Source organism: Accipiter gentilis, chromosome 19 (genome assembly GCF_929443795.1).
Source record: "Accipiter gentilis chromosome 19, bAccGen1.1, whole genome shotgun sequence".
In the NCBI taxonomy this organism is placed as follows: domain Eukaryota; kingdom Metazoa; phylum Chordata; class Aves; order Accipitriformes; family Accipitridae; genus Astur; species Astur gentilis.
In genome coordinates, this window is record NC_064898.1 from 10274286 (window position 1) to 10302022 (window position 27737).

Here is a 27737-nt window from a genome sequence, read left to right on the forward strand (position 1 = left end):
GCGCGGCGCTGGCTGGCGGAGTTTCCGCGCCTTCGTCTCGGTGGCGGGGCGGCCGCGCTGCGCCTCCGGGAGCTGCGTCCCGCCGCTTCCTCCCCTCCTTCCCTTCCCCCCCTTCCCCCCCCTCCCCCGTTGCCCGCTCCCCCACCGTTCCCCTCGCCGCCTCGGGCCATGCTGCTGCCGTCCGACGTGGCCCGGCTGGTGCTGGGTGAGTGAGCCAGTGAGGGCGGGGCGGGGTCGCCGCTCGCCCGTGAGGCGCCGCGGGGACCCCCGGGCCGGGGGGCCGGCGGGCGGGGGAGACGGCGGCCGCCGCGCCAGGGGGTCTCTGCTGGGGATTGACAGCCGCCGGTCAGCGCCCGCGGCGCGGCAGGAGAATGAAGCGGCTGCGCCCTTGACCCTCGACCGCGTCCCGCTCGTCCCCGTCCCCCCCCAGGCTGGGGTTGTCGCTGCCGCGATGCCCCGGGCCCGGCGGTCTCCGGGCTGTCCCCCCCGCCCGCCTCCGGCCCGGTCTCTAGCGGGAGACTAGCGCAGCTCGGCCTTGAGGGACGTGGGGGCCCCTGGAGCCGCCGCGGGCGCAGGGGAGCCCGCCAGGCCGTGCCGGCCGGGCTGTGCTGCTCCCCGGCCGTGTCTGGAACTCGGGTTCTCCACAAGTTTAAGAAAACGTGGTGGTCTGTGGTGTCCACCTCCATACAGACGCCTGGCGAATGGGATTTGGGAAAGTATCCGGTCACAGGAGGAGCACAAGGGTTATCCAAAATACCAGAGGAGGCTAGGTTAAGGCTCAGCTGGTTTTTCTTTCCCTCCCTGGTTGTCACCTGTGAGGCTGCGTTGAGAGTTCAGGTTTGCTCAGTGTCTGTGGACAGCACAGCATGAGTGCGTTCAGGACATCAGCGACAGACGGTGAATGTTTTAAATGACTTTGTGCTTTGGATTGCTTGGATACTGCCAAAGATAAGAACAAATGGATGGTAATCAAAAATATGACCCACATATTTAAGTCGCACACATAACCACCTGTTGGCACAGGTTGCCAAGATGTCTCAGCAGCTTGCAATGTGAGATTCAGTTTTCAGTTGTCTGCAATTTCTCTGAATCCAAAGACATTAAGGCTGAATCTTTTCTTCAGTGTTCTTCCGGCACAACGTATTTTTAAATACTATCTGAAATGTTTCTTGCTACTGTCTTGACAAACAAAGCTATTAAGAGATGCAGCGTTTTTCTTATCATGAAGTAATAGAGGACTTTTAGAAACTCCATGCATTGTAAGAGAAGATTTAAAATCACACAAAGGAGATCTCTCACTGTGCTTTTCTATAAAAAATCGGTTAAGTTACAAGTTTCTGGGTAGAAAGCTTATCTCACATGCTTACCACAGACTTGCAGACATAGTATACAATCCTGGCAACGTCACATGTACTAAGGATGATCCATCCTATCTTGTGTCTGTTGTGGCATGGTGCATGCATCATGTCTAGAAAACTTCTGAGCAACCTAAGGTTGTAGAACAGGATATTCCTTGTAGCTATTTCTGTCTTGTAATAGGGATTCCTCTTCCAAGAGTCATCTCTGAATTTGGGTGGATAAACAGGCTTTTTTTTAAAAAAAAAAAAAAAATCTCCCCCCCCCCTCCCCCTCCCCCCCTAATAAGTCTTTCTGGTGCTGTGAAGGTTGATGAATACTGGTTTAAGAAACCAAACTAAAATTATAAGATAAGCTCACCTATAGAAAAATACATAAGAAAATTTATCTTTTTCTAATTAGTGTAAAAGTGAATGTGTACTATGAGTTAGATGTGTGTCTTTTCTTAAGATAGATCGAAATATTTAATCATTCCTCGTTCAGAAGGTACTGTACCTTTTGTGCCTTCAGTTTGGTTTTGGTGACGTTAGAGATTGTGTACTGTTACGTCATTATACAGTGTATGCACAAGCAGTTCAGTTGCACAGATCTTAATTCTGGCATTTTTAAACTTTGGAATGCCTTATTTTGCAGGAAATTGGTGTATGTTCCAAATGTGCCTGTATGCAAGCATTTCTTCATCCCTTGCAATACTGTAGTAGTAGGTTCAAGAAAGAAAAATTGCAACTTTTAATGTAAATGTCCAGATGAGTTTGATTGTAAGAACAGCCTTACCAGCACAGATAAAAGTTCCGCCTGCCTAATACCCCATCTTCCATCCTGGCCAACAGCGGATGGTGTAATGGATGGGAATAAGACTGGCATATAATTGTGTTTCCCCAAAATAAACTTTCAGCTTCCAGCAAATTGTGGCTTGAGATATTTCTAGAAAAACATATTTGAAAAATTAAACAGGACAGCCCTTTCCTTTCCACAGGTACCACTAGTGTTTTCTGTCAGACAGGCCAGCTCATATGTTGTGATTAAGCTCACGGTGGTTATTCCCAAACTGTGTTTAACTTTCAAGTTTGCTCATTTGTTGAAGACCTGAACAAGGGCTTGTGTGTCTGCAATATGATCGGTTTTTTCCAGCTATACTCGGATCTGCTGGACGATATTTGTCTTCATGCAAACTTAAAGGCTGCATTTTTCTATAGGCATTCCTAAACCGAGGTGGACCATTTTGGGGGTCCATTGAAATAGACATGCTAATGTATATATATCCTGCATTGTATAATTAGTCACATATTTTATCCTTCCTTTAAAACATTGCATATTCAGTTCTGCTACAAGCAAGAAAGAGACATTTTCTTTTGTGGTTCTTTGTTCTAGAATCCTTCATTCAGATTGGTCTATTTCTATCTTTTGATGTTTAGAGTGTTTGAAGATTAAAGCAGGTCTTAAAAAGTTTGATTAAAGCAGAATGTGTTTGCTGAGGAATGGAATTTTGAAGAAGTAAACTTTTTCGGTTTATTTCCTGTTAATGTAACTACTGAGTCTTGGGGTGTGTACAGGGCACAAGTTGCAGCTAATACCTCTATTGAAATGAAAATTACAGTAAGTGGGGGGAGAAAACTTTTTCCTGTTACTAATTTTTGTACAATGCCTATTTTTTTAATAAATATTATGCACTGTTGTAATAGCTGCACAGGTTTTACTTGTTTTGAAAAAGGAGGATGCGTGGGGAGTTACTGTTGCGTAGCAGTGCATTTTATTAACAAAGTATTGTAGAATTCCATTTAATTATCAAACTGGGCTGTTCAGCCCATATAAGAGTTAGTCAGCCTCCTGAGCCAAGAACTTTTATTTTCTTGTCTGTACAGTACCGTCTGTACTAAAGATCAATCAGAAATTGTTCATATTGCCTTACTTCCAGTCTTGAATAGTTTGTAAATACAGTCTAATATCAGTAACATTTTGTGCTTTTTCTGGTTTTAACTGTTAAAGAAATATTTTGCAAGATACATGTTCTTTCAAAATAACTTCACTTTCCTTGTCTAATATACAAATCTTTACCTGATCATTTCAACACCGTCTTCAGCTGGTTATGTTAATGCTTTGATACCTATTGAGCAGAAATAATGAATGAAATAGCAAAATTTTCCATCTGATTTGTTGCAGGGTATTTACAACAGGAAAAACTTCTAGCTACCTGCCGTGAATTTATTTTGGAAAGCTCAGATTTGAAAGAATATGCAGAGCATTGTACAGAGGATGGATTTATTCCAGCCTGCTTGCTGGTGAGTTTGTATTTGCAAAGCAGAATGTTAAATTGACTTGCATCCATGGAAAAGAAAATTGAGATTTCACACTGTAACAATTACTTCTCAAATGCTGCTTAAAATGTTAGTTAGATCGTCGCCTCTGGGTTTTGGGGGATTTTTTAGCATCCTGTGATATTAGCAGTTATTTGGTTTCTAGTATTTAATTTTACTAAGAAACATTTAAGCATAAAATATGCAAATTGGTTTCAGCATATTACATTTAGTCTGCTTTATAGCTTTGAGATTGATTTGTGCAAGGGTGTTGCAAGGGTTTTATTGATTTCAGGGCTGTTGTAATTTATTGGAGATCACTTTCCTATGCTAGGCACGGCAGCCAGTAATGTTCCATTTCAAGTACATATTAAATATTTAAGTAAGGAACCTCAGCTTTATGTAAGGCTACCAAATTTTGTTGACAAAAACTGTTTCAGCTCAGCTTCCTCTTTGATCAGTATCATCTGCTTTGTCCCAGGTTAAATGTGGAAATTTGGGTGTGCATAAATACAGTGTGTAGCTACATATGTAGATGTGTGCATATAGCTACAGGGTAATTGGATAATGTTGCATTTTTAACATACACAAAATGGGATTTTTAATGTAGTATGCAAATTACAGGGTTTAGATATTGCCATGTATCAACCTTTTAACATTTATATGTGCGTCTTCCTGTTTTCAATTTCATTCTTCTAATATATCAGTTAATTATATGGGATTTTGTCCACAGTATTCAAAATTTGTGTAGATCTTTTCTGAGATCCGAGGTCTTGATGCACCTATTCAAAACAGACCATTGAACTTCATTTACAAGTGTTTAGTCATTTGTACTTTGGGGATAGAGTATCGAGAACCAAGCTATGGCCAGCAAAAATTAGAAAACCCAAATGTAAATAGATTATCCATATTTTTAAAGCTTTTAATTATTTTCCTTTTCTCAGTAGAAACATTTTTCCTGTTTTTCATAGAAAAGTGATAATATGATAGTGTGTAAGAGAAAATTCTTACTGCAGCTCAAAATACCTGCAATAAACGGCTGTATTAGTCATACCCGGTAGAGTTCCCACTAGCAAACAAGACAAGAAGGTACAATAAATGATAGTGGTAACCTTAAAATCTTAATTGTCTTTGTTTCACTTAAAATAACAGAACAAGTAAATATGAAAGTTAATTCTGTGTGACTGTCAAGAATTTTACTTTAGACAGATTCTCTTCACGTTTGCATCTAAACACAAGTTGCGTTCCAGGATGATACATACTCATTACTCTGTTACAGCTGTTCATCATCTTATTTTTGTGTTTTTATTCTGTAGTAACAATGGAGAGCAGAGGTCATGCAGCTCTAACTGCTATACTGGTGTTGTGCAATGAGATCAAGCACTTCAGATTTTGTATGATGGTGTTTTGTTCCATAGGTCGCTTTCTACCTAGTTTGAGTCAACTTGGCACCAGCAGCATAAAGTACAGTTCCTTGTGTTGAGGGTCAGCATGGTGTAGTGTTCTAAAGAACTGCTTAAATATAATGTGATACAGCAGATAAAGTATAAGTTATTAGTGAAGATTCTAAGATCAGTATTTTTTTTCCAGTCCCTGTGTGGAAAAAACTTGACAACTATTCTTAATGAATACGTAGCCATGAAAACAAAAGGTAAGCCTTCAGAATGAGATTTTACTATATTTTTCTTACTTATCTGTTGTGAACTCCTTGAGGAAGAGGTAATATCTCCACCTATAAATGGACTTAGAGCAATCCCCCATCTATGCTAGAAGTTGAAGGTTTCCATATTATGCAGACAATGACCAATTAGATCAGCATCTTGTGAGAAGAATTAATTTATTATATTAGTTTGGATTTGCCAGCATATATTTTCACTTCAAAGTTGAGCAGAACTTCTAATGTAATAAAGCACAAAGATATAATGAAGTGTGCAAAATATATGGGTTTATGCTTACAAAATTATACTGTTTATTGTTTGTAGTATAAATAGGAGGAGGAAGTGCTGATCTCCTCTCTCTGGTGACCGGTGATAGGACACGTGGAAATGGAACGAAGCTGCGTCAGGAGAGGTTCAGATTGGACATTAGGAAAACGTTCTTCACTGAGAGGGCAGTTGATCACTGGAACAGGCTCCCCAGGGAAGTGGTCACAGCACCAAGCCTGTCAGAGTTCATGGAGCATCTAGATGATGCTTTTAGTCATATTGTTTGGTTTTAGGTAGTCCGGTGAGGAGTGGGGAGTTGGACTCAATTATCCTTATGGATCCCTTCCAACTTGAGATATTCTATGATTCTATGAAATAACCAGGAAGAGTCCTATGGTGTGAAATGTTTCTTGTCTTGTTTTTAAAACTAATTAAAGTAATTTCAGAATAACAATATTTTGTATGAATATTAGAGACAGAGTTAGAGCATTTCCTGTTTTTAAAAGCAGTTGTTGAGCTTCTGAATGTTGCCAAGTCTTACAATTTTTTGATGCGTGTTGTATGATCGGATTTTATTGGTGCTTGGTTCTAAGATTTGCAGTTTAAGACATATTAGGTTTGGAATATTTCTGAATGGTTCTTTCCTTTCACACTAGGTTTAATAGAAATGCTAACTAAGACACGAACATACTTTCTTCAAAATACTTTGTACTTGGCACATTGAAAAACTTTATAAATTGATCTGCTTACATCTTTCCATTTATACTTTAATGTTCTTCTGTGCTTCAAAAATACCAAGTGTTTTTACCAGTTTGGGTGACATATTAAAATAAACCATTACTTTTAAAGGCCTGTCTGCCAGTTTACAATTTTCAAAAGCACACGTGTGACTTGGGAATCTGAATACCATTTCCAGAAGTAAGTTAGGTTGGCATCTGTTTGCCCAGGAGTCAACAGAATGTGCAGATTCCATTGAGAATTATCGTGAATATCTTTGCCTCAGTTTCATTTAGGGTTCTAAAACTGAGAACTGTATCCATGATGAATGTGTGTTCATATCAGTGATAGCTCTTAAATTAGGAGTTAGGGCTCTCTAATTAACAGAATATGAAGAAGGCGACTAGACACCTAAAGTTAGATGATGTCTGAAACATATCATAGTAATTGTTTTGCTTGCAATTTTACTTTTTCTCAGCATGTGTGTGTTTGAGGCATCTAAAATCTGTTTTGTTTTGGTTTTTTAATGGTTTATTTTAGAAACAACAAATGAAGTTCCAGCAATGATGTCATCTCTGTGGAAAAAATTAGACTATACACTTTCTCAGATCAGGTAATGTAGTTTTGAAAGTGTGATGGGCTGACCCTGGCTGGATGCTAGGTGCCCACCAAAGCTGCTCTATCACTCCCCTCCTCCGCTGGACAGGGGAGAGAAAATAGAATGAAAGGTTTGTGGGTCGAAATAAAGACAGGGGGAGATCACTTGCTAATTACCATCATGGGCAAACCAGACTCGACTTTGGTAATAAATTAAATTAATTTTCCCCATCAAATCACAGTAGGGTAATGAGAAATAAAACCAAATCTTAAAACACCTTCCCGCCCACTCCTCCCTTCTTCCCAGGCACAACTTCACTCCTGATTTTCTCTACCTCCTTACCCTGAGCAGTGCAGGGGGATGGGGAATGGGGGTTGGGGTCAGTTCATCACGGGTTGTCTCTGCTGCTCCTTCCTCCTCAGGGGAAGGACTCCTCACTTTTCCCCTGCTCCAGCGTGGGCTGCTCTCTCAGTGGGTCCACAGGTCCTGCCAGGAGCCTGCTCCAGTGCGGGCTTCCCATGGGGTCACAGCCTCCTTCAGGCACCCACCTGCTCTGGCATGGGGTCCTTCACGGGCTGCAGGTGGGTATCTGCTCCACCGTGGACCTGCCTGGGCTGCAGGGGGACAGCCTGCCTCACAATGGTCTTCCCCACGGGCTGCAGGGGAATCTCTGCTCCGGTGCCTGGAGCACCTTGTTAAAGAATTTTCAATCATGGGTTTCTCTAGGTTTGCTTTATTAACAACTCAGAGTTGGGCCACCACCACAGTGAATGGCAACCTTCCAAAAATTTCTCAGTCTTATATACCTTTTTACTACCCATTATTGCAGTCTGAAGTCTTTGTAATTTCCCAGCTGATCTTGGTTCCCATGTCGTTATCATTCATCATCATCTTATCTCATCCATTCTTCTTTTGTTCCATCCGGTCATCATCCTGTGGGTTTCGAAGTCCGTCTTGGGTCAGTCGTCTTGTCATCCCCTTTACTTTGAAGTCTCGTACCTACACAATTCTGAAAAAACCTCTCTGGTTGTTCCATTAACTATTTCACATTTATCTTTGTAAGTTCTACATATTTTAATCACTCCCCAGCTACGCACCTGTATCTTGCTGATTTTTCATCTTTTGTTTGATCTGTCTCTACTGATTAGCTTGACTGGGTTTTAATCCAGTCCTGGATTGGGGCTATGCAGGGAGACAGGCTGAGAACGCTGTTCAGGGCCTGTTGTGCAGCTCTGTTGCCATTAATAACCTTAACGCATTCTATATTAATTTCTAACAGTCTTATAGTCCTAAATTTTCTAAAATCTTCTACAAACCTTCTTCCCCTCCTTCTTCACTGACCTTGGCGTCTACAGGGTTGTTTTTCTTACATGTTCTCACTCTTCTCTCCGGCTGCTGTTTCTGTGCCTGCTGCAACTTTTTTCCCCTTCTTAAAGGCTCGGCCTTCGTCAGCAGCGGGTCTGTCTTAGAGCCGGCTGCATTGGCTCTATCGGACATAGGGGAAGCTTCTAGCAGCTTCTTACCCCTGTAGCACCCTGCTAGCAAAACCTTGCCATGCAAACCCAATACAGAAATCAAGAAAGTAAAGGGTCACTCTAAGAGTGAGTCCCTGTGTTGATCAACTCCCCTTACCATTGTATGAGAATGGTTTTGCTCTCTATTGCCTCTGACAGATGGTGAAAAAGATAGGTATGTGGGAGTTGATAGCTGAGTAGACGTTTCAAGATTTTAAGGCAGGACTAGCAGATAAGGAGGGCATTGGTGCGAGTATGTGGCCTTCCTGTAATAAAACAATATACTATGACTCATTTAGAATCTGATACCATTGTAGTTACTGGATCTAAAATATAACAGTAAGCTTCATTTGAAGGATCTGTGACCATTGTTTGAAAGAATAAAAATAACAATCAGTAGATTGAAGCTTTCTGAAGTAATGCATGGCTGGGACCAGACTGACATTAACCATATGGTAGATACCGTTGCACTGTGTAGCTGTTTCCATTGTGCTGCTTTTATTTATACCAGCTGGTTTATTTTTTAGGAGCATGCAGAATTCAACAGGATTTTCTGCTAATCAAAGGAGTAAGTAACTGAGCCAATTCCATGGGATCAATGGCAAAAAAATGGGGGAATGCTGCAGCAATCAGTAACGCATCCTTACTCTTAAAACGTTGTCAGATCTCTTCTGTAGTGTTTTTTTCAGCATGTGTGTTGTCTTCAGTGCAGTCTGTGGATTACTGTAACGATCAAGAAAGGAAACTAAGAAAAGCTGAGCTTTTTGCAAGGGGTTTAAATTCTCTGTATAGAATTTTCTTCTCTTCTGAAAACTTTTTAGAAGTTTACATGGTTAAAAGGTTTAAAAACTACTGCTTCAGTCTCGAAGCTGTTAATTTGTGGTTCATAGAGAAACTGAAAACATAACCAGTCTAATCATGATGCAGTTTCATTTCTGTAGAAGAGGAATATAAAAATGTATTACAGTCTTGGAACAATTATTATTGTGCATACAAACATATATCTAAGCAAAATATGACAAGATACTTGTTCTATCTAGAATTTTCTTTTATTACAAAAACTGCCAACTGAACTTTCAAAACAGAAAAGTTATTTTACTTAAAAATATTTCTTTCCCTCTGTAGTATTTCTACTGAGTAACCTGTGTGAGAAAAGAGAATGTGAAATATAGGTAGCGATTGTTCTTGGATCTGAGATTCACTGGATTGGGTGGTGTTCTGTTGTTTAAATTTGTCAGATTTAGTGTGATAAATAAATGCAAACTTACATTGGTTTAGCTATTTCAGTTAAGGTCAATTATGCGAATGGTATATTATGTAATGAAATATCATTTTGGTATGATTTATTCCTGTAAATATTTACATGGTTACAATGTCTATGTAAGTTGGCTGTAATTCTTGAATTATTTTGACTCAAACAGAAGACAAAGATGGGTGTTGCTTACTTTTTGAGTTTTGTGAATTAGCTGTCGAAGCACAAAAAATTTTCAATGGAGCATCCTTAATTAGGTCTTGGAAAATCAGCAACCTTTTAAAATTCCTTTATCATACATTTTCATCTTGTCTTTATTATCTCCAGCACGTACAAGAAGTGGAATTGTAGAAATGAAAAGACAGAGAATGCTTCAGCAATCAGCTCCTGCAAACTCAGGATTGTTGTCAGTAGCCCATCAGTCAGGGCCACAAAATTCCTCTTCTATTGTATCTCCTCAAGTTATTCACAGGCCAACAATAAATCAAAGCATGTCACAGGCAAGACTGAATACATTGTTTGTGCACCAGTCACAAACCCAGGAAAACAAGATCAGCAGTAAGTTGCCCACTTTATTAAACCCTTTTTTCTGTGAAAAATCAATGGATATAGATGAAAGTTTTCTAAAATCAGGGCTAATGATCTTCTGCCAAAAAATTTTCAGAAAATTCATACTTTGGTCCCCTAGCTCTCCAAACTGGTTCAGGTGATTAAAATGAGTGCCCAAAAGAGAAATGGCTCTCTCATACTTGCTTGCTAATGCAAGTTCAGACATCAGAAGTGCATTAATTTGTCAATATTCTATCCTGTGTTCTCACCCTTACCCAAAACGCTTGTTTTAGCAGATAGGGATGATCCACATCAAATGGATGTTTTTCTCGGGATATATTTAAAAGGAATGGTTCTCATTTTCATTATAATACCAGATTATTTTGTATGAATTCCCCAGAATTGATTGGAACATAGTAAGTAATGTGTAGATTTCTATAGTGCTTCAACAATGTCACTGGAAAAGGTACTGGCATCATGATCATTTTTTTCCTTTATAAAGCAGGAGATTTCATACACATTCAAGTTCCAGCATCACAAGAACGAAAGCTTCATTCAAACTTGCTTTCTCCAGGGAGACGGAAAAGGTAAATATGGGGCGGGGTGGTGGTGGTGTGGTGTGGGATTTTTTTAAGATCATTTAGAGATTATGTGGTGTTCTAACCTCTAGTGTAAATTTTCTTAGATGTTGGAGTGTTTCACATTTAAGATCCACTGAAAGTAGCTGGTGTATGATGTTTCACAAAGGAAAGAAAAGTCAAAGAATTTAACATTAGACTGATAGGAGGCTACTTGTGCTTCTTTATTGCATATAGCCGGTCTTTACATTATCCCAGTATTAGACATAGGCAAATAATATTGGAGCCTGAGATTTCGTATTCCTTCTGAAATATCCTTATCAATTCTAAAAATTCTCAATATTGATATAAATATGCATTTTATCTGTTTTTAACTTAGAAAAATGATTTCTAAATTTTGTCAGGAAAAAATTTCATGTTCGCACTAAAAGTAGTATGAAAAACTGTTCTTATACTAGTTTTGCATTTTTTATTCTTTGATACCAATGTCCTTATTTTTTTTTAATGAGTTGACTGGTTTCTGTGTTCCATTTGTTGTCCTTACTCCTGACTAAATCCCAGTTGGTAGTTTTGCTTATCATTTTTCCAGATCCTTACTCAATTTGTACCTTTTCCAAGTTCTCTCTCTTCCTGCATGATTTTTTTGTATATAAGTGATTTTAGTGCCACTGCTGACTGATGGTTTCAGAAGAGCCTACACTTTGATTTCATATAAAAGCATTCCATTTCCTATTCATCATTTAAATTCTTATGCAACCTAACATCTGTATCCTGCTTTAACAACAGCTGCTCCTTGAGAGATTTTTATTTTCAGTGGTGATGCCCAAACCTTTTGCTTGAGTGGCCCTTAATTAAAACCTGTATCCCCAGTTAAATTAATGTGTACTGGAGGGAGAAGAAATACCAAATAGTGGGAATGGAATTCAATTTGCCATTGTGCTGTTTACCGACAGTCTGTATATTTGTTTGTAACTTCTGTGAAGTCAGACACAATATATGCATACAACATAATGAAACAGGTATCGGCTTTTATTGTATTTCCAGTGTGTAGTTAATTTTCTGTTGATTAAAATCTTCCATTTGCTAAGGAGGAAGAGAAACACTTGATTTACTGACCATTAGATCTATTGTTTGCTATGTTCTCACAAAATACATCATAAATTTCCTGGAACATTTCAGTGAATCTCAGAAGAGGAAAAGCATTGCAACATCTGGGCCTCTTTCAGCAGCTAGAAGTTCTCAAGACCCTGATGAAGTTGTAACAGAAAAAGAAAGTGAGCCGCTTGAAGAATTCATAGATGGTAACTTCCCAGTGAGTATATACTTACGGAAGGTACTTGCATTTAAGAAACAAATTCAGACTAAGGAGAACTAGTCTTTTACATGTTGTTTGTCTTGGGTGTTATAGAAATTAATTTTAGAAGATAAATTTATTGTCTTGTATTTGAACTAGCTCTTTTGTGTACTAAACTAGTGAGGATGGCATAGCTATGTAGAGGGGGGTTTTTCCTTGATTTATTGGCTTTGCTATGATACGTGTAAGCTGTCAGAATACAGTAATTTTTTAGGGAATAGAAACCAGAAAGCACAATAAGCCTTGCTGTACTTTAGGAGCGTAGAAGTACAGGAATGTTTTGAGATGATTTTCATAGCAATGTCATGCAGTCACATTGGCTGTCTCTTTTATAAAGAGTGTTCTCTGTGTTGAACTGATTTTTATTTTTTTTTACTGGTAAGTTGGAAATTCATGCTGCTTTTCTAGTGATGATAAAAACAGAAACCTGACTACTTAAAAACTGTGTTTTCCAGCAACTGGTTATTGAAAATGCCAGAGAAAAAATCTTGAGCAACAAATCTCTTCAGGAGAAGCTTGCTGAGAACATTAACAAAATCCTGGGCAGGTAATAAAAGGAACCTCTAAACTTCATACGTATTCTTATTTGATTTATTTTTGAGTTCTGAACTAATGATTAATGTGTTGCAGTGATGGCAATGTCACTCAAGCCCCTAAACAGACAGACAGTGGTCCCACAGAGCAGGAGACTTCAATTGATGAAATTCTTGGACTTCAGGTAGGTGTGAATTGCCCCATTTACATTTTTTGAAGACCAGGCACATAAGAATGATCAGGTAAGGGAACTATGCTCAACCTCTGTTTACTGTCTGATGTCTGAGATTGCTCTCCTCTTCTTTCTTTTTATTTGTTTGCTTTACAATACAACTAAGCCTACCTAATGGCTAGTATCTGCCCAGGGATGGTTCCACAAATTCCCTTGCATAGGCATTAACTCTTACCTTGTTGTATGGTGGTGTGCAGGTTCGAGAAGGTGAACTGACAGGATACTGGTATTTTGCTGGGGTTAATTTTGAGCCAGTTAAGCACTCTGCATTAATTCCCAGTGCCTGTACATGGCAGCATAAGCATGCAGCAGGGTCAAAAGCCAAGGGAGTAGGACCTCTTCTGGCAGTGGTTAGCTGTTAACATTACCTGCAGACTGAGATCTAAGTACACTGTCCCACAGTTACCAGCTGCCTGCTTGCCACTGGATCTTTGGTAGCAGTAACTGGGTACTGGCTTCTGACTGGGGATCTGATCAAAAGCCTTGTAAAAAAAAAAAAGGAATTTAAAATATCTTGTGGTCTCCAAACATGTTTAGTCTGATCTGATTTTTTGATTTGCTGTGAGATAAACATGGATTGTCTAGTACAGCAAAAGAAATTGTGTTTGGAGCCTAAATAAGGATGCTTTTTCTTCAAATTTAATATTTTCTTGCTTTTGGAGGCAATGTACATTCTGCTTCTACAAACTGAACTTCTGGTGTTCTCCCTCCATTCTCCTGCAAACCTTGAGCTGGCAATCACAGAGTTATAAAGGGCTCTTAAGGGAATTAAAATCTTCATGGCCCTTATGAAAAAGGCAGGAGAGTAGAGGCAGTTGCCTGGTTACAAAGTAGAGGTGTCTGGTTTTTAAGGGCCATTCTTCTGTCACTTGGTGATTTTTAGGTCAATTTTTGTCAAAGTACAGAGCTGAAAAGCTCTATTCCATTTTTCTGAGCAGAACAAAGTCAGAGCGGCTTCTTGATTTAGTTAAGAGTAGCTGAGACGAAATAATCAAGCATATCACGTGGTACATCCACCCTTACAGACACCATATCAAAGGTTATAGAGTGCTTAGAGGATCTCCATGAAGTCAAGAGAAACTTTGTATTTGAACACTTAAATATGTCCTGAGTGTCCCCCTCATTTTCTTCCTGGGCTGCTACCAAATAAGTCAGCTTGAAACAGGAACCTTAGAGCAATGTCCTATGTAGCTGTGCCTTCCAGCTGCCTTCCACAGAAAAGTAGTTAGAAGTTATATTATAGAACATGTAATGTGTAAATGAAGTAAAACTTCCCTTTGCTTAGCATTGTCTTCTACATATATGCAAAACCAAGAAATTAGGGTTAATTTGGGGAATTTTTTTTACCAGTGATTGGCTAGTACAGGCTCATGGCATTCATTCACACCATCTGCATAAGCTTCCAGTGTAGCCCAAGATTTAGTCCTTCTTAAACAATGCTGATCATTATGTGGAGAATACTCCAATATGCATGTGCAGGGTGTAATGTCTGACATAGATGCTTGGGTTTTGGGGGGCTTTATTTCTTAAATTACTAATATTTTTTAACATTAAATTCTGCCATTAAATTTGTGGCAGAAATGTTTGCAGCATTAGTCTTTATGTTTCTGTACTGAGCAGAAGCACTAGAACTAAAAACAACCTGAAAAGAAAACAATTCTTGTCTGTTTTTCTTTTAAGTTATGAAAGTAACTGTCTCACAGTTCTGTGTATCTTGTCTTTTTTCAGGGTGAAATTCATATGTCAGAAGAGGCTATACAGGACATTCTAGAACAGACAGAATCAGATCCAGCTTTTCAGGCACTCTTTGACTTGTTTGATTATGGTGGGTGTATTATACTCAGTTGTACCATTACTATAAAGCATCATAAATGTTGAGTTTTCGTAAGTATTGCTTGAAGAAGCAAAGGTAATTCAGCAGGCCTCTTTTGCAAGAGAAATGGACTTTATGGCATCTGTCCCCCTCGATTCAGAATCAGATTTTTATATATATTTATACATGACTATAAAGTACAGCATTTACTTGTGGCTGAAATTCTGGTTTTGTGCTTGCTGAGTGATTGTTTTATTACTGTTATTTTAGACTCTTCTGGTCTAAAGGATGGTATTTCATACTTGTTTTTCTATGCTGTTGTAAAATTTTTCTATTTGTCTGGTCAGGGATATCCTCACATAAAATATAAGGACGTTTTTCTGCTATTTCTGGATTTGTAATGAATGTAGACAAATAGTTCTTTGAGTTTAGGATGGCGTTTCTTGAATTTGAAATCTTCATGCTTCATTTAAAATGTATTGATCACATTTGTGTGTAAAATTACATATTTAATCATTCTTCATGCTTTATTTTGAAAATAGGAAAGAGCAAGGTAAATAAGAACTTACCTGCTGGTATTTCTGGTCAGAGTGGAGTAGAAAATTCAATCCTGGTGGATGAGGATAACCTAGAAACACTTGAAAGTTCTTTAGGAACAGAAGAAACTAGTAGATGTAGGTTGGTTTTTTTTTTCTTTAAGATATCTTCTAGTCTGTTTACTTTTCATTATGAAAATATTTTCAGACAATTTGTACATTTCAAAGTCTTCCTGTTTTCAATGGTAATATCCAATCTGACATTTCCATTGCATGAACATCTGGATATACCTAGTGTGTTAGAAAGTTTCAGTTTATTAAACTTAACAGTAGTCCATCATTTTACTTACAAGTTGTACTTGATAAGCTCCTAAATGAAACCAGATTATCTGCAAATCTGTTTTCTCATCCAAAACAGAGATACTTTGCCATATTCATTGTGGAACACAAAGATAATATTTTGCATCTAACCATATTAATCTTTTCTCTCTGTTCTGTAATGTATTGTTTGACACACAAAAAGAGTCTTCCTCTGGACCAATGATATGTTTATTCTGTCTACCCTGTTTTTAACAACAGTCAGTAAGTAGCAGATATTTAGTGAAAGTATATCAGAAATAAAGACCTCTCTGCTCTAGCCTGAGATGTTTTTTGTGCTTCTGGCAGTCTGGTTTAGTGACTTGAGACATTTGCTTATTATGTGTACACTTATTTATGTACAAACTGATTTGTCAGATTGCCTAAGGTATGTCACCATACGTTTCGTATACTTTCCACTCAGCTTTAAAGTAAGGATGAGTAGCATTATTCCTACGTAGTCTCATGTGAAACAGTTTTCCACTGAGCTCCTAAGTTGCTTCTGAAATGCTGTAAAAGGATCATCTGTTCTAATAATTATGGAACTAATTTATTCTCTGTTTTACAGGTGATAATTCTAGAGAATCACTATCCTGTAAAGGTTTTCAGTTAGGAGAAGCATCATGTGTCTTGAAGACCAGCGTTAATGATGATGATATGGCTAAGAAAAATACAACCAATGAGCAGTTGCATGGAAATTGTAGGCCAAAGAAGCAGACTGAAGTACTTAAAACTGTTACCCCTGAACACATTGGAGAGCTTGAAATCACTTTTGACTCTGTGCCTGGTTTGACTGAACCTAACAAGAGACAGAGTTCTGATAGTGAATGTAATGAACACTGTGGAGATTCTTATGATAAAAAAGAGTCCTCTGCATTAGTATCTGAAAGTGAAAGAGCCATGGAAATTGAAAAAGGCCCACTAAGTCATAGTGCTCAAAGTAGTCCTAATTTAGAATATGTTCATTCTGGTAGTCCGCAGATTTCTTTGATTTCATTGGCAGAGGGTACTACAGCCAGCGAAAACAAAACACGTTCTGGAAGTAAATGTCACTTATCACCAGATAAATCACTATCTGAAAAAACACTTACTGAAAGCCCTTCTGATGGGAGCCCTGGCCACAGTGTACTGCTGAGAAAAAACAATTCATCAATTTCTAGCCCATCAGCAGATGCAGGAAAAGAACAGGCTGCAACAAATGATACAGCTGCCTTACCTGGTATCTTTCAGGAGAACTCTAGCCACCACTCTAACCAACAGGAACAGAGTACGCAGTCAGACTGTGCTGTTGCAAGATCTGCAGTGAAGATTTTGGAACTTGACAAAACAGAGTTGCAGCTTGAAGTTGTTGATACTTCTAACAAAACTTACTCAAATGATCAGCATACACTTGATAAGCCTTGTAAGAAAGAGTTTAACCTCCCTTCAGGACTGTCAAACTCAGAGGGAACACAAGGGGAAATGCAAGAACCTTCATCTTCTACAAAAGTAGATGCTGATAATATATATTTCTCTTCTGGTGATGATACATGTACAGAAATTTCTGTAGTATCCACTGAAAATAATCTTACTACATCTGAAATATGCCACTCTCCCCTCCCAGAAACTGCATCCTCAACAGATGAGTCGGGTACCGAGGCCAAAAGTATAAGCGGTGTATCTTCTAGTAGTCAGTCAATGGATGTTGATCCTTCTAATATAATGTCCCTCAAGATCATCATCAGTGATGATCCATTTATTTCATCAGACACAGAGTTAAATAACGCTGTTTCCAGCATCACGGGAGAAAATTTGCCGACTATAATACTGTCTTCTCCAGCCAAATCCCCAACCAAAACTGCAGGCCTGTCCAAATGTCTAACTTCAGAAGACACAGAAAAAAACGTGGATTCAGCTTTGGCAGAGCAAAATCTTCTTGTGCTTAGACCTAAGGATCCTGCGGTCACCTCAGTTAACACTCAGAATGAAGACTGCACCGTTTTTTCAGTTGCAGGTGCAACAAATCTTTCCAAAGAAGGGGGATTTATACAGTTGATGCCAGCAACAAGCACAGCTTTTGGGAATTCAAACAACCTTTATATAGCCACCTGTGTGACTGATCCAGCTACTTTGGGCACAGCTGTAACACCATCAAATGTAGTTGTATTGCCTGGCAATTCCATGCCGCTTGCTGCCCAAGCTCCAGCTGTACAACAATTACGGACTCCTCCCAGATCCAGCAATGCATTTGCAGCAAACCAGACTGTCTCCCCAAACTTCCCGCAAGGTAATCTCATTATTAGAAAATGACTGAAAATGTGGTGTTTATATAGTGTTTTTATTCTTTTTTTGTAAACGCATTAAAAGTAAAAAGTTTTTAAATACTGCTCTGTCTGCCCCTTGAAACTAGCAATGTATTTTGGGGGTATGTTAGTTGTAACTAAAAATGAAATAAAAACTATGAACAGTCATTGACCGGGCTGCTTTGAAAAAAATAGCCTTATATTTCAGAAGCTTAAACTGTATCATTTTAGCAGTGATAAATTTAGGAAGCATATTTTGGCTTAGGCCAGAGAAGATTCTATTGTTTTGGCTAAATAAAGCAGGCTTTTTGTTTTTGTTTTAGTAAGATTCCTGTTATAAATAGAATGCTATGTCATATAGGTATCCATATTTAGTTTAGATAACTGGCTAGATGTAGATAGTCCTTCCAGAATTATTTCCTTGTTTTATTTTCAAAAAACCTATTCTACACTAGAAGTACATTTAGACAAATATAAAAGTATAACAATATTTCTTTCAATAATATAAAATCTTTCCTGGTGTAAGCATTTTTATTACTACAGCAATAAAAAATTCAAGTGCTTTTTTAAATGTTAAACCTAATTATAAACCAGCTGTAATCAACACATTTAGATTTCTTTCCAAAACTAAAAACTTGTTGCAGTTATCCTTGAATTTCTGCATGTAGTCATTTCATTGTGGCAGAGGCTGGTGCAACAGTATGTGCAAGGTCTTAGAGAGCTGGTCTTTTCCATCATTAGGATTTCTTTATGCAACTGTTATGTTTGGGGGTTTTTTTTCTTTTTTTTTTTTTTTTTCCATAGAGGAGAAATAGAAGTTTGCCCATTCTAATGCATTTGATATTTTTCCTGGTAGTGCTCATGTAACTGAAGAAGTGTGTGGAATAAATTTTTCTTTCACTTTTGAAATTTTTCTTCCACTTTTCAATTAATGTGCTATAATAGTTTCCCTGTTTTATAATTCCCGTATGTCTGGCAGCCAGATACTCTTACAACCTGTTAGAATAACTGTTTTAAAACAGCTGGTTTAACCATGATTTAAATAGGAAACTTTGGCTTGACTATTCCAAGTTAGTCTTATTATGCTTTATTTTAGTGTTTTTAAAATAATTAATCTCAAACACACTAATTAACTAGAAGCTTTGTGTACTACGTTTAACACCTCCTACCAGCCAGGAATATAGATTAGATACCTACATACAGACAAAGCTAGCCTTTCCCAGCTTGTTGTGTGCTTGGAAGGAGAAGGTGTTAGAGGTGCATTGGAACAAAAGAAATAATTGTGCTAATGACTTTTGAGCATGCTAATTGTAGAGAATAGGATGCAAATAATAGTTTGTTTTTACTAAGAAGCAAAATAAGCTATTTGATGTTACTTTTACTGTTTTTTATAAATCACTTTAATTCAAAGTTGAAGCCTTAACATAGGTTTGTCATATTTCAAGCTTAATTTTGAACCATTTCTTAAAGAGGAAAACAGACTTTAAAGAATTCAATATAAACTGAAAATAACACTGGTACTTACCCTGTTTTCTAGTAGTGATGTATAGTAAAGACAGTGAAGTTTTTCTAAAAAGCCAGAGCTTTTCTTGCCACAGGTTTGACTGTGTAATTTTAAGAAATCCTGTCTTGAAGCTTTTCTTTTCACTGAAGTATTTTTAGTTTCTGTACAATTTTAACACTTTGATATTTTTTAGGTTCTGCCATTATAATTGCATCTCCGGTGCAACCTGTTTTGCAAGGAATGGTGGGAATGATACCTCTCTCAGTAGTAGGACAAAATGGAAATACATTTTCAGCCCCTGCCCGCCAGGTAACACATCACAAATGAAACTTTTCAAAATTAAATCTAAAGTGATAAGGAGTCTATAGGTAAATTGTAATGGAATATTTTGATTCTTTCAAGGTTCTACATATGCCTGTGGCTAATCCAGTGTGCAACAGAAGTGTCCCAAAACTTCCCATACCTCCCAAATCACAAAAGATTCCTGGAGCAAGAAACAAGTCTAATACAGGTACCCGCCTTGCATTCTTGAGAAGAGCAGAAGAAAAGTAGGGGTTCTAAAGACATGTCAGTTCTGAGTAATAAAGTTTTATAAACACCAATGCTCCTCTGCCAGGTAACCACTGGGATAGCTTTGAGAGAGGCCTGTACCTGCAGTTAGTAACTGTATTTGCTCAGTTTACAAAGAATAACTCCCAGCATATAAAATGATTCCAGTTTTGGGATCAAGCTTATTAACAAAATTTAATGTTTCAAGCTCTAATGCAGTTATTAAAAGTTTACTTTTCTTTATTATTTCTGATTATTTTTCGTCTCAGTTATAAGTGCAGTTTACTGCTGCCATTGAAGCCAAACCACATGGTAACAAAGAAGTTATTAGAAGAGTCAGCAATTCTAAACATTTATTAAGGAAAATATTTAGTAGAACTGTTGCGTATTTATAAAAAGAATGCACTCCGCTGTTTTCTGTTTGCCATTTCAGGTATATGCTTCTGTATATTCATTTCACTGAGACCTTGCTTCTTTAAATAGTAAATTGAAACAAGACTGGAGTTACATTCATTTCTTAGTGTTGGGAGGGGCTAAAGAAAAATGATTCAAAGTAGAAAATAAATTGAGTTATAAGGACAACTTCTGCTTAGCCTATCTACCTTTTTTAAAAAGAGTAGGATTACACATAAAAAGGAAAGTAGAATGAAGTTGCAAATTAAGCAAAAAGCTAGGATTGTATAGTTAGTCTGCACTCTGGTTTGCTGACGGATAACTGAGAGTTCCCTGTGGTTATTTCCCTTCTACTTAGAAATCCCTGCTGTGCATTTGTAAGTCCAGTATAGTTGGTTTTGTCTTGCCAGGCCTATGTACTATCTAAGCGTAGAGAGCAAGCTTCTTGTTTATACTTAGTTCGTGACCTTTGCTAATCTATTCATCTGTAAACTTTAAAATTATGAAAAAATTGTGGAGTTTTGTTGCTGGCTTTTTCTTTATTGATGCTCTGTCAGGTGAAATGTCATTGTACTAACAGTGAGATGATTTACTTGGAATATTGTAGTTTATTAATACTTCATCTGTTGTTCCAGGAAAATTGGTACCAAATGTAGCTGAGCCTTTGAGCCATATAAATTCTCGAACACAAAGGTCAGTAGTGCTCAGTATTCAAACTTGATTTCTTTTTCTTGCCATGAATGTCTTCATACAGTATTGGTAGAGGAGAGCAGCTTTTTTTAACAATGGCATACGCAGTACCCCTTTTATTTCTTCCTGTCTGTCTGCTAGGAGTATCGGTACAGATGTGTGCTAGTACTGGTGCAGCCTGTGCTAGAATTTTGCTGTTGCTGTTCCTATGTTAATTTTGTATGGCTTTGTGTTTATTTTCTTCTGTCTCAATTGTCAAATAGAAATTGTGTGAGTGGAGTCCAAGCTAGGAGAAATGGCCTGTTACATTTACTGGGATATTTTAATGATTAAAACCTTTTTTTTTTCTTTTTTTTTTCCTTTTTTTTTTTTCTTTTTTCTTTTCAGATGAGTGGTACCCATGGTTTTGTAGTATAGCCTCATTGCCTTTACCACTCTCTGGTCCAAATCCAGTAGAGCTTGTTAGATGGGGTTCTGGAGCTGTGCAGATTAGAACACTGCTTTGTCATTTATAAAGTGAAAAGTCAAAGGAAAGATGGTGAGGAGAACAGCATGCTAACTTCATACTGATGAATATAATTTAATTGCTAATTGAGATAGGTACTAGTTTTCTGTTGGGCAAGTGAGAGAGAACAAAGCAGGGCTTCAGCAGTAACTCTCCTTATCATTAATGGACTTCAGAAACAAAAGGATGTTGGAATGAGCAAAAGAGTGTAGGAGAAGATAAGAAGGTCATTTTAAATATTAGAGGTGAAATGTTCTTTTATTGTAAAAATAAAACATACTTTAAAAAAAAATCTACATATTCAGTACTCAGTTAAAATGTTGGAAAAGTTTTCCTAAGAAAACCCCACCACATACCAAGGTATACATGCATGAAAAATTAGTGATTTTTAAAAAGGCACAGAAGCAAGATTTTGGATAACATCACTTTGATAATTCAGCTTTCTGTTAATTTTAACCGATCTCCAGACGTATGTTTTGCACAGCAAAGAGAGCAAAATGTTCCCTGTAAAGGGATGTAATTTCTCATTTCTACTCTCTACCCTCTCACATTTCACAGAAATAAAACAAACTGCTACCACCCATACCTTCTTTACCATCCCAAAGGTACCAAAGTTACCATCCCAAAGTTAATTTGACTTTTCCTCTTACAAACCATAAAGGCTTATCTGCATGGGGATCGTCTTACTAGCATAGATGAATACACAGAAGCTTCTCTTGGAAATGCAGCATAATACACAGAAGCTTCTCTTGGAAATGCAGCATAAGCCAGGAAGAGGGCACAGACATAAGTGGTATGAGCTGACAGCGCAGAAGCATTTTTCTTTTGACATCGCTACAGTGCAGTGGTGGCCTTTTCACATAGATGTGGCTGGTTGTCAGGTGGAGACCAAGCCCTAGGGAGTTTGTATGTTCTCATCCAGATGCCCGCTGAAAGCTTTTTGTCTTGCTCTGTATCCCGTCACTTACAGCAAATGCATAGGGGAGAGTATAAGGCACACATGTGATGATATTGCCCAGAATATTCTGGCAGCCTCTTAGCAGTTTCAGCTCCAAGGACCTCCAGAGCCACAAGCAGTATTCTGGGATGGACTATCCTGTCATGGATGTGCTCAGTTTCTTTTTGAATTAAAACTACCAGCATCCACAAATATCCCAGGGTTAAAAAAGTTCTTAGGCTTAATTACATGCAGTGTCCCAATGTCCTTGCTTTGTTTTGAACCTGATACTAGTTTTACTTGATGCACCTAGTTCTTCCGCTAGAAGATACAGTAAATAGTTTCCTTTTTGTTGGCTTTTCCCCCAGAGCTTTGTTGCATTTCCTCTTAGTCATCTCTCTTTCCAGGCTGAAGAGCCCCCGTCTACCTAATTGTTCTTTGTACAGACTCTGTTTCATACCTTTTTGTCATCCTTTTTGGCCTTCCCTGAGCTTTCTGCAGTTGTCACCCCTCGCTCTTGGTCTTTGTGCGTTGATAAAATACTTGCATTTAGAGAATGGAGAGAGTTTTAAATAGGTGTTTTGAGGGGCGGGTGGGGACTTCCAGCCAGCTGAAATGAACTTGCCTAGTAAGAACAAGTGTGTCGCTGAAGTGTTTTTATCTCATTTTCAGGACTGGGAATTCGGACAAGATTATCACTGCAGAACTGGGAAGGAAAGCAGAGGAGAGCTTACCTGTTGCACCAGTAGAGAGCACAAGCTCAAATTCAAGACAAAGTGAAAGTCACAGGAGAGTGCTTTGCTTTGATAATGTCCTACCCACTCCAGGAGGAAACACCCAAATTCAGACTACTAAGAGTTTATCCCAAAAAGAACGAACCGAAAATACTTTATTTGCTGTTGACTCTGCATCATCCTCTGCTAAAGCACAGGTAGCAAAGAGAGAGAAAGATAAAACATTGCCTAGAATTCTGTGTAAGCCAGAAGTTGGTAGCAACAGAAGCACAGCTGCAAAGGAGCCACAGCCCGAGCGGAAGGTGGCAACTGCAGGGCTTCCATTAGATCCCTTCCATAAGACTACAGCAAATAAAGAAAATGAATTACGAAGGGATACTGATGAAAAACAGAAGAACCAGGACACTGCCAAACTCTCAAATGGCCAACAGACTGTTAGCTTATGGAATGAGAAAACGGTTGCTTCGGTGCAAGAGCTGAACAAAAAGCAAGGGTCGCTGTCGAATGGGAATGGCAAATCTTCAGTGTCCATTTCTTTAGCTTCGAAGGAGCCAAAGCGGGAACCAGCTAAAGTTTCCAACCAAGGCCTTTGCCTGTCAAGTCCATTCACTAAACAATGTGTGGAAATGTTGCAAGACATTCAGTGGCATAGCCCGACTAGTAAAACAGTTGAAAATGGAGAATTGCCGGTACCCCGTACGCCATCTGGAGTTGGGGACAGACATACAGATGATACTACAGATAGTGTACGGACACCGACCTGTCGGCGCTTCAACGAGGATAGCACAACCCCTAGAATAATGGTACCCCCTGCTACGCCAGACTTGCCTGCCTGCAGCCCAGCTAGTGAAACAGGTAGCGAAAATAGCGTCAGCATGGCTGCTCACACGCTGATGATACTGTCACGGGCAGCTATTGCAAGGACTAGCACTGCAACCCCCCTGAAGGACAATACTCAGCAGTTCAGATCTTTAAGGAGCACAGTAAAGAAAAGGAAACTAGAGGACTTGAATGAGGGTGAGAGAAACTCTCGTTCTGCAAATAGAAAAGACCTTCAAAGCTCTCCAACACCATCAAAGAAGAAGAAAATAAAGGCAAGTACAAGCATTTACTTTTTAATTTAAAATTCTAAATATATATTAGACGTATATATATGTTATTTATAGCTATCTCTCTATAATACATAATAGGATGGTTCAGAGATGCTAGTCCACATCCCCAACATCCTATTTACATTTGTCAGTTTTACTAACTTTGCCTCTTGAGCCTACTCTGAACTAACAGTTTTCTTAAGATTAGTATAGTCTTCAGATAAACACAAGCAGCTCCTACTGACTCTCTGCACATACCTATGAAAATCAAATTATTTCTCTTAAAACATGAATGAGTTTCTAAATTCTAGCTTCAGACTAAGTTTTTAGGTGGAAGGTAGGAATTAACCCAAACTCAATCTAGGCCTTACTAGCATTCAAGCTATTCTTGCATCCTCGATTACCCCCAGGACTAGGAATCCACATTTTGTGTGTTCCCAGTCTCCATAGTCTAGAGCACCATACCTTTGACTTGGGGATTTAATGGAAAATAGCAAAGGTGGGAGACATGAAATGGTGACGTATGTAAATAATCAAAAAGGAGACACAGTCTAACTTTGTAATTCACCACTCTTAGATATAGCATACTCCTGAAATACTGTAACTGGAAGATGCTCGCTTACTCTATTGCGTATATGGTAAGAGTGGAGAGGCTGTGCTGGTCTGGTCTGGGTGGGCTACTGCTGAAACCAAGAGTTCAGCTACTCCTGTCCCATAACCATGCCATTTGTACCCGGGGGGTACACATAAGTGTATACGCATTGCAGTGTCCGATTTCTCGGTGAGCTTTGTGCAGTTATGTCTAAAAGGTAGATGGAAGGATGAGGAAGAAAGGAGTGCTTACAGACTCTTCAGTATCCTCAGGTTCTTAGTATCAAACACAACTGTTCTTTTCTTCTCCTACAGAAAAAGAAGCTACCAAATTCTTTTCCAGCAGGAATGGATGTGGACAAGTTCTTGTTGTCTTTGCATTACGATGAATGAAAAAAAAGTTGAACTATGACTGTCTAAAGCTAGGTGGTGTTACACTGAGGTTTTGCATGGGAAGGGAAGTTAATTCTAAAGGGTGAGTTGCACTTTCAGTGCACTGAAGTTTCACTTTATAGCAAAATCATGCTGTTTCTGAAGCAGGTTGCTAAGTGTAAATATCATTTGAGTTGGTATATGTTTATTTTTTAAAAAGCACTTGCATAATTATAGAGCCATTGAATTTGCAAAATTGTAAATTTGTATAAATGTAATGTAAGAAAAGTTGTATGTTTCCAGTTACACCACGTTGTCTGTGTTCTGCTGCATTCTCTACTTACCCATCCGAACCGCTTAGCTGATTTGTGAAAAGGTTGTGAATTTGAAGGCGGTGTTTGTAGTTCACTGTTTTAAGACACGGGCAGCCAACCTGTCCCCTTCCCATTGTCTTGTTGAATCCAAAAGGGACTTAAATCTTCAGCTGTAACTGGCTTGTACTAACGCTCTCTTCTCCTGCAACTGTCAAAACCATGTTGTAAGGCTTTGACTGAGTTAACAAAAATACCAGTAACTAAACGTTAAGGCCAATAAAACCTCCTAAAGTATTTCTCATCTCATGAAGCTTTTCCCAACCAGTCATTCAGGCAAGAACTTTACTTTGGAAGGGCTTCATCTGTTTACAGTATTTTCTGTCCTTTGAATACAAAAGCTCTTTTCAAACAATGTGCGTTGTTGTGGTTAACCCCCATATTCATACTCCAGTATGAATACTTACATTCTAGCAATAGCCAGACAAGAATTTCAGTGTGTTCTGTTGCAAAAGTCAATTCTTTTAACTGCCTTTTGTACGGTGTTGAGAAAGCTTTTGTTAATATCACTTATGCTTTTAGCCAGACATGGAAGAAATTGCATCTAATCTTTCTGCTTAATGTAGAATTTGTCATAGCTATTATACAAACTCTCTTCAAAACAGGCACAGGAGAAACTCAGACTACATTTTAGTAATAATTAGCATGCGTGAAAATACCACACTAAGCCTTGCTCCAGTACTGCAGAATTTTCTCTACTGGTATTTCTTCCTTTGGTCTCAAATTGTTGAGGTCTTAAAAAACTCAAGTTTTCTTGTAAGAGATCTGTACAGCAACAGGGCAATGTTTCAGATAAATAGTGTACAAGGATTCCTAAGGAACCAATATTATGCAGTAGACGTTTATATTAAACCCATCCAATAACTAAATACTGCATAGCATTTACAGCTTGAATAAATATTTTTGTTTTAATAAAGGATTGTGTGCCTTGCCTAATGTTTTGTAAGTCCACTAAGCAGCTTTGCAGATATTGTATAGAAAAGTTACGTTGATCAGTCATTTTTTAAGAGGAAGAGCTCAGTATTAAACACAAAGTTCTAATAGCAATTGTCAGAGTGGCAAAAACAATTGTCTCTTTGCTACATCGTGGCGTTTTATGCATAATAGCATTCTGACAGTTAATATGTGATATTTTTAAATAGATTTGCTATTTATTTGAGATAATAGTATAGCTCTTCATGGGACAGCCAGTATCCACCATAGTCTTTCTTTTTCAATTCAGCTGACCCAGTAGTAGTAAAGATGTGAATTATCAGTTCACTTACTTATACTCTTTAAAAGGAAGCAGCATCTTCAGTTCCAAGCTGCTGTCATATGGCAAATAATTTTCAGAAGAACAGGTATCAGAGCATGAATGAAGGTTAATTTTCTTAGAATGTGGCATTTAAACGCCACTGTTCATTTGCTACTAGTACATTCATTCCCAGAAGAAACAGATCCCACTACATCCCAGTCAAAGTATTTATTACCCCTGCTTTATGGAGGAAAATGCAAGGACAGTCAGTGGGTGAAGATGACTTCCTGCTGAAAGAAAGCAGTTGTCCTAAATCCCAGCTAAGAAACTTAAAAGTGTTTGACATTTATCCCTTGTGAAAAGCATGAGGTGGGAATAGGCTTTATACTGATGAAATAGCCAGTTTTTGCCCTCTGATAAAAAGCCTGCCAAAGAAACTGCATAAGCGTCTCACTGAAATCTTGAACAATATTATCCCAGGAAAGTATTTTTCTAGCTCCCCATACCAGCAATAGGAATGCTTAACCCTCTACTCCTGAAGACTTAACTGTGAATTCCAGAGCACAGCCAGGTAACTTGGCAGCTCCTAGGGAAGAAGTAGTAACATCAATTGTACTTCAAAGCCTATTGACAAAACTGTACATCACAGAGGTTTAAATGAACAAAAAAGCAGTAGCTTTTGAGGCCATGTTAGTACTTGCATGTGTAAGTTACAGCACTATCTCTTCTAGGTTGCTTGGGTACTACACCCCAGGCCAGGGTAAGCGAGTGCTACAGCAGGGCTCCTTCTGTGCATGTGACCTGCCTTCAAGGTACACAACAGCAGAAAACCAACCTTTGAGTGAAGTTATTTTCTCCAATGAAAATCACTTAGT

At 38.5% G+C, this 27737-nt stretch overlaps 1 protein-coding gene across 3 annotated transcripts; it reads left to right on the forward strand.

Moving 5' to 3' along the window:
* The first annotated feature begins 3 nt into the window (after positions 1–3).
* LOC126048343 (protein NPAT) lies at positions 4–27065 on the forward strand. 3 transcript variants are annotated; one of them, XM_049823204.1, is made up of 18 exons: positions 4–205; positions 3517–3635; positions 5241–5301; positions 6833–6905; positions 8932–8972; positions 9984–10214; positions 10708–10792; positions 11963–12095; positions 12593–12684; positions 12768–12855; positions 14632–14728; positions 15259–15390; positions 16178–17875; positions 19589–19704; positions 19798–19906; positions 20973–21030; positions 23142–24297; positions 25201–27065. In XM_049823204.1, the coding sequence occupies exons 1-18, from the start codon at positions 169–171 to the stop codon at positions 25276–25278; spliced, it is 4404 nt and encodes a 1467-aa protein (XP_049679161.1). In that variant the 5' UTR covers positions 4–168; the 3' UTR covers positions 25279–27065. The 3 variants fall into 3 exon arrangements, with proteins under 3 accessions (XP_049679161.1, XP_049679162.1, XP_049679163.1); XM_049823205.1 differs by having other exon boundaries at positions 10711–10792; XM_049823206.1 differs by lacking the exon at positions 15259–15390.
* The last annotated feature ends 672 nt before the right edge of the window (positions 27066–27737 follow it).

Bases quoted from the DNA above. Each gene is read 5' to 3' on its own strand.
- LOC126048343 (XM_049823204.1), top strand. From the start codon at position 169: ATGCTGCTGCCGTCCGACGTGGCCCGGCTGGTGCTGG. The intron at 3,636-5,240 runs GTGAGTTTGTAT...TTTTTTTTCCAG, and splicing joins TTATTCCAGCCTGCTTGCTG to TCCCTGTGTGGAAAAAACTT. The intron at 17,876-19,588 runs GTAATCTCATTA...GATATTTTTTAG, and splicing joins CTCCCCAAACTTCCCGCAAG to GTTCTGCCATTATAATTGCA.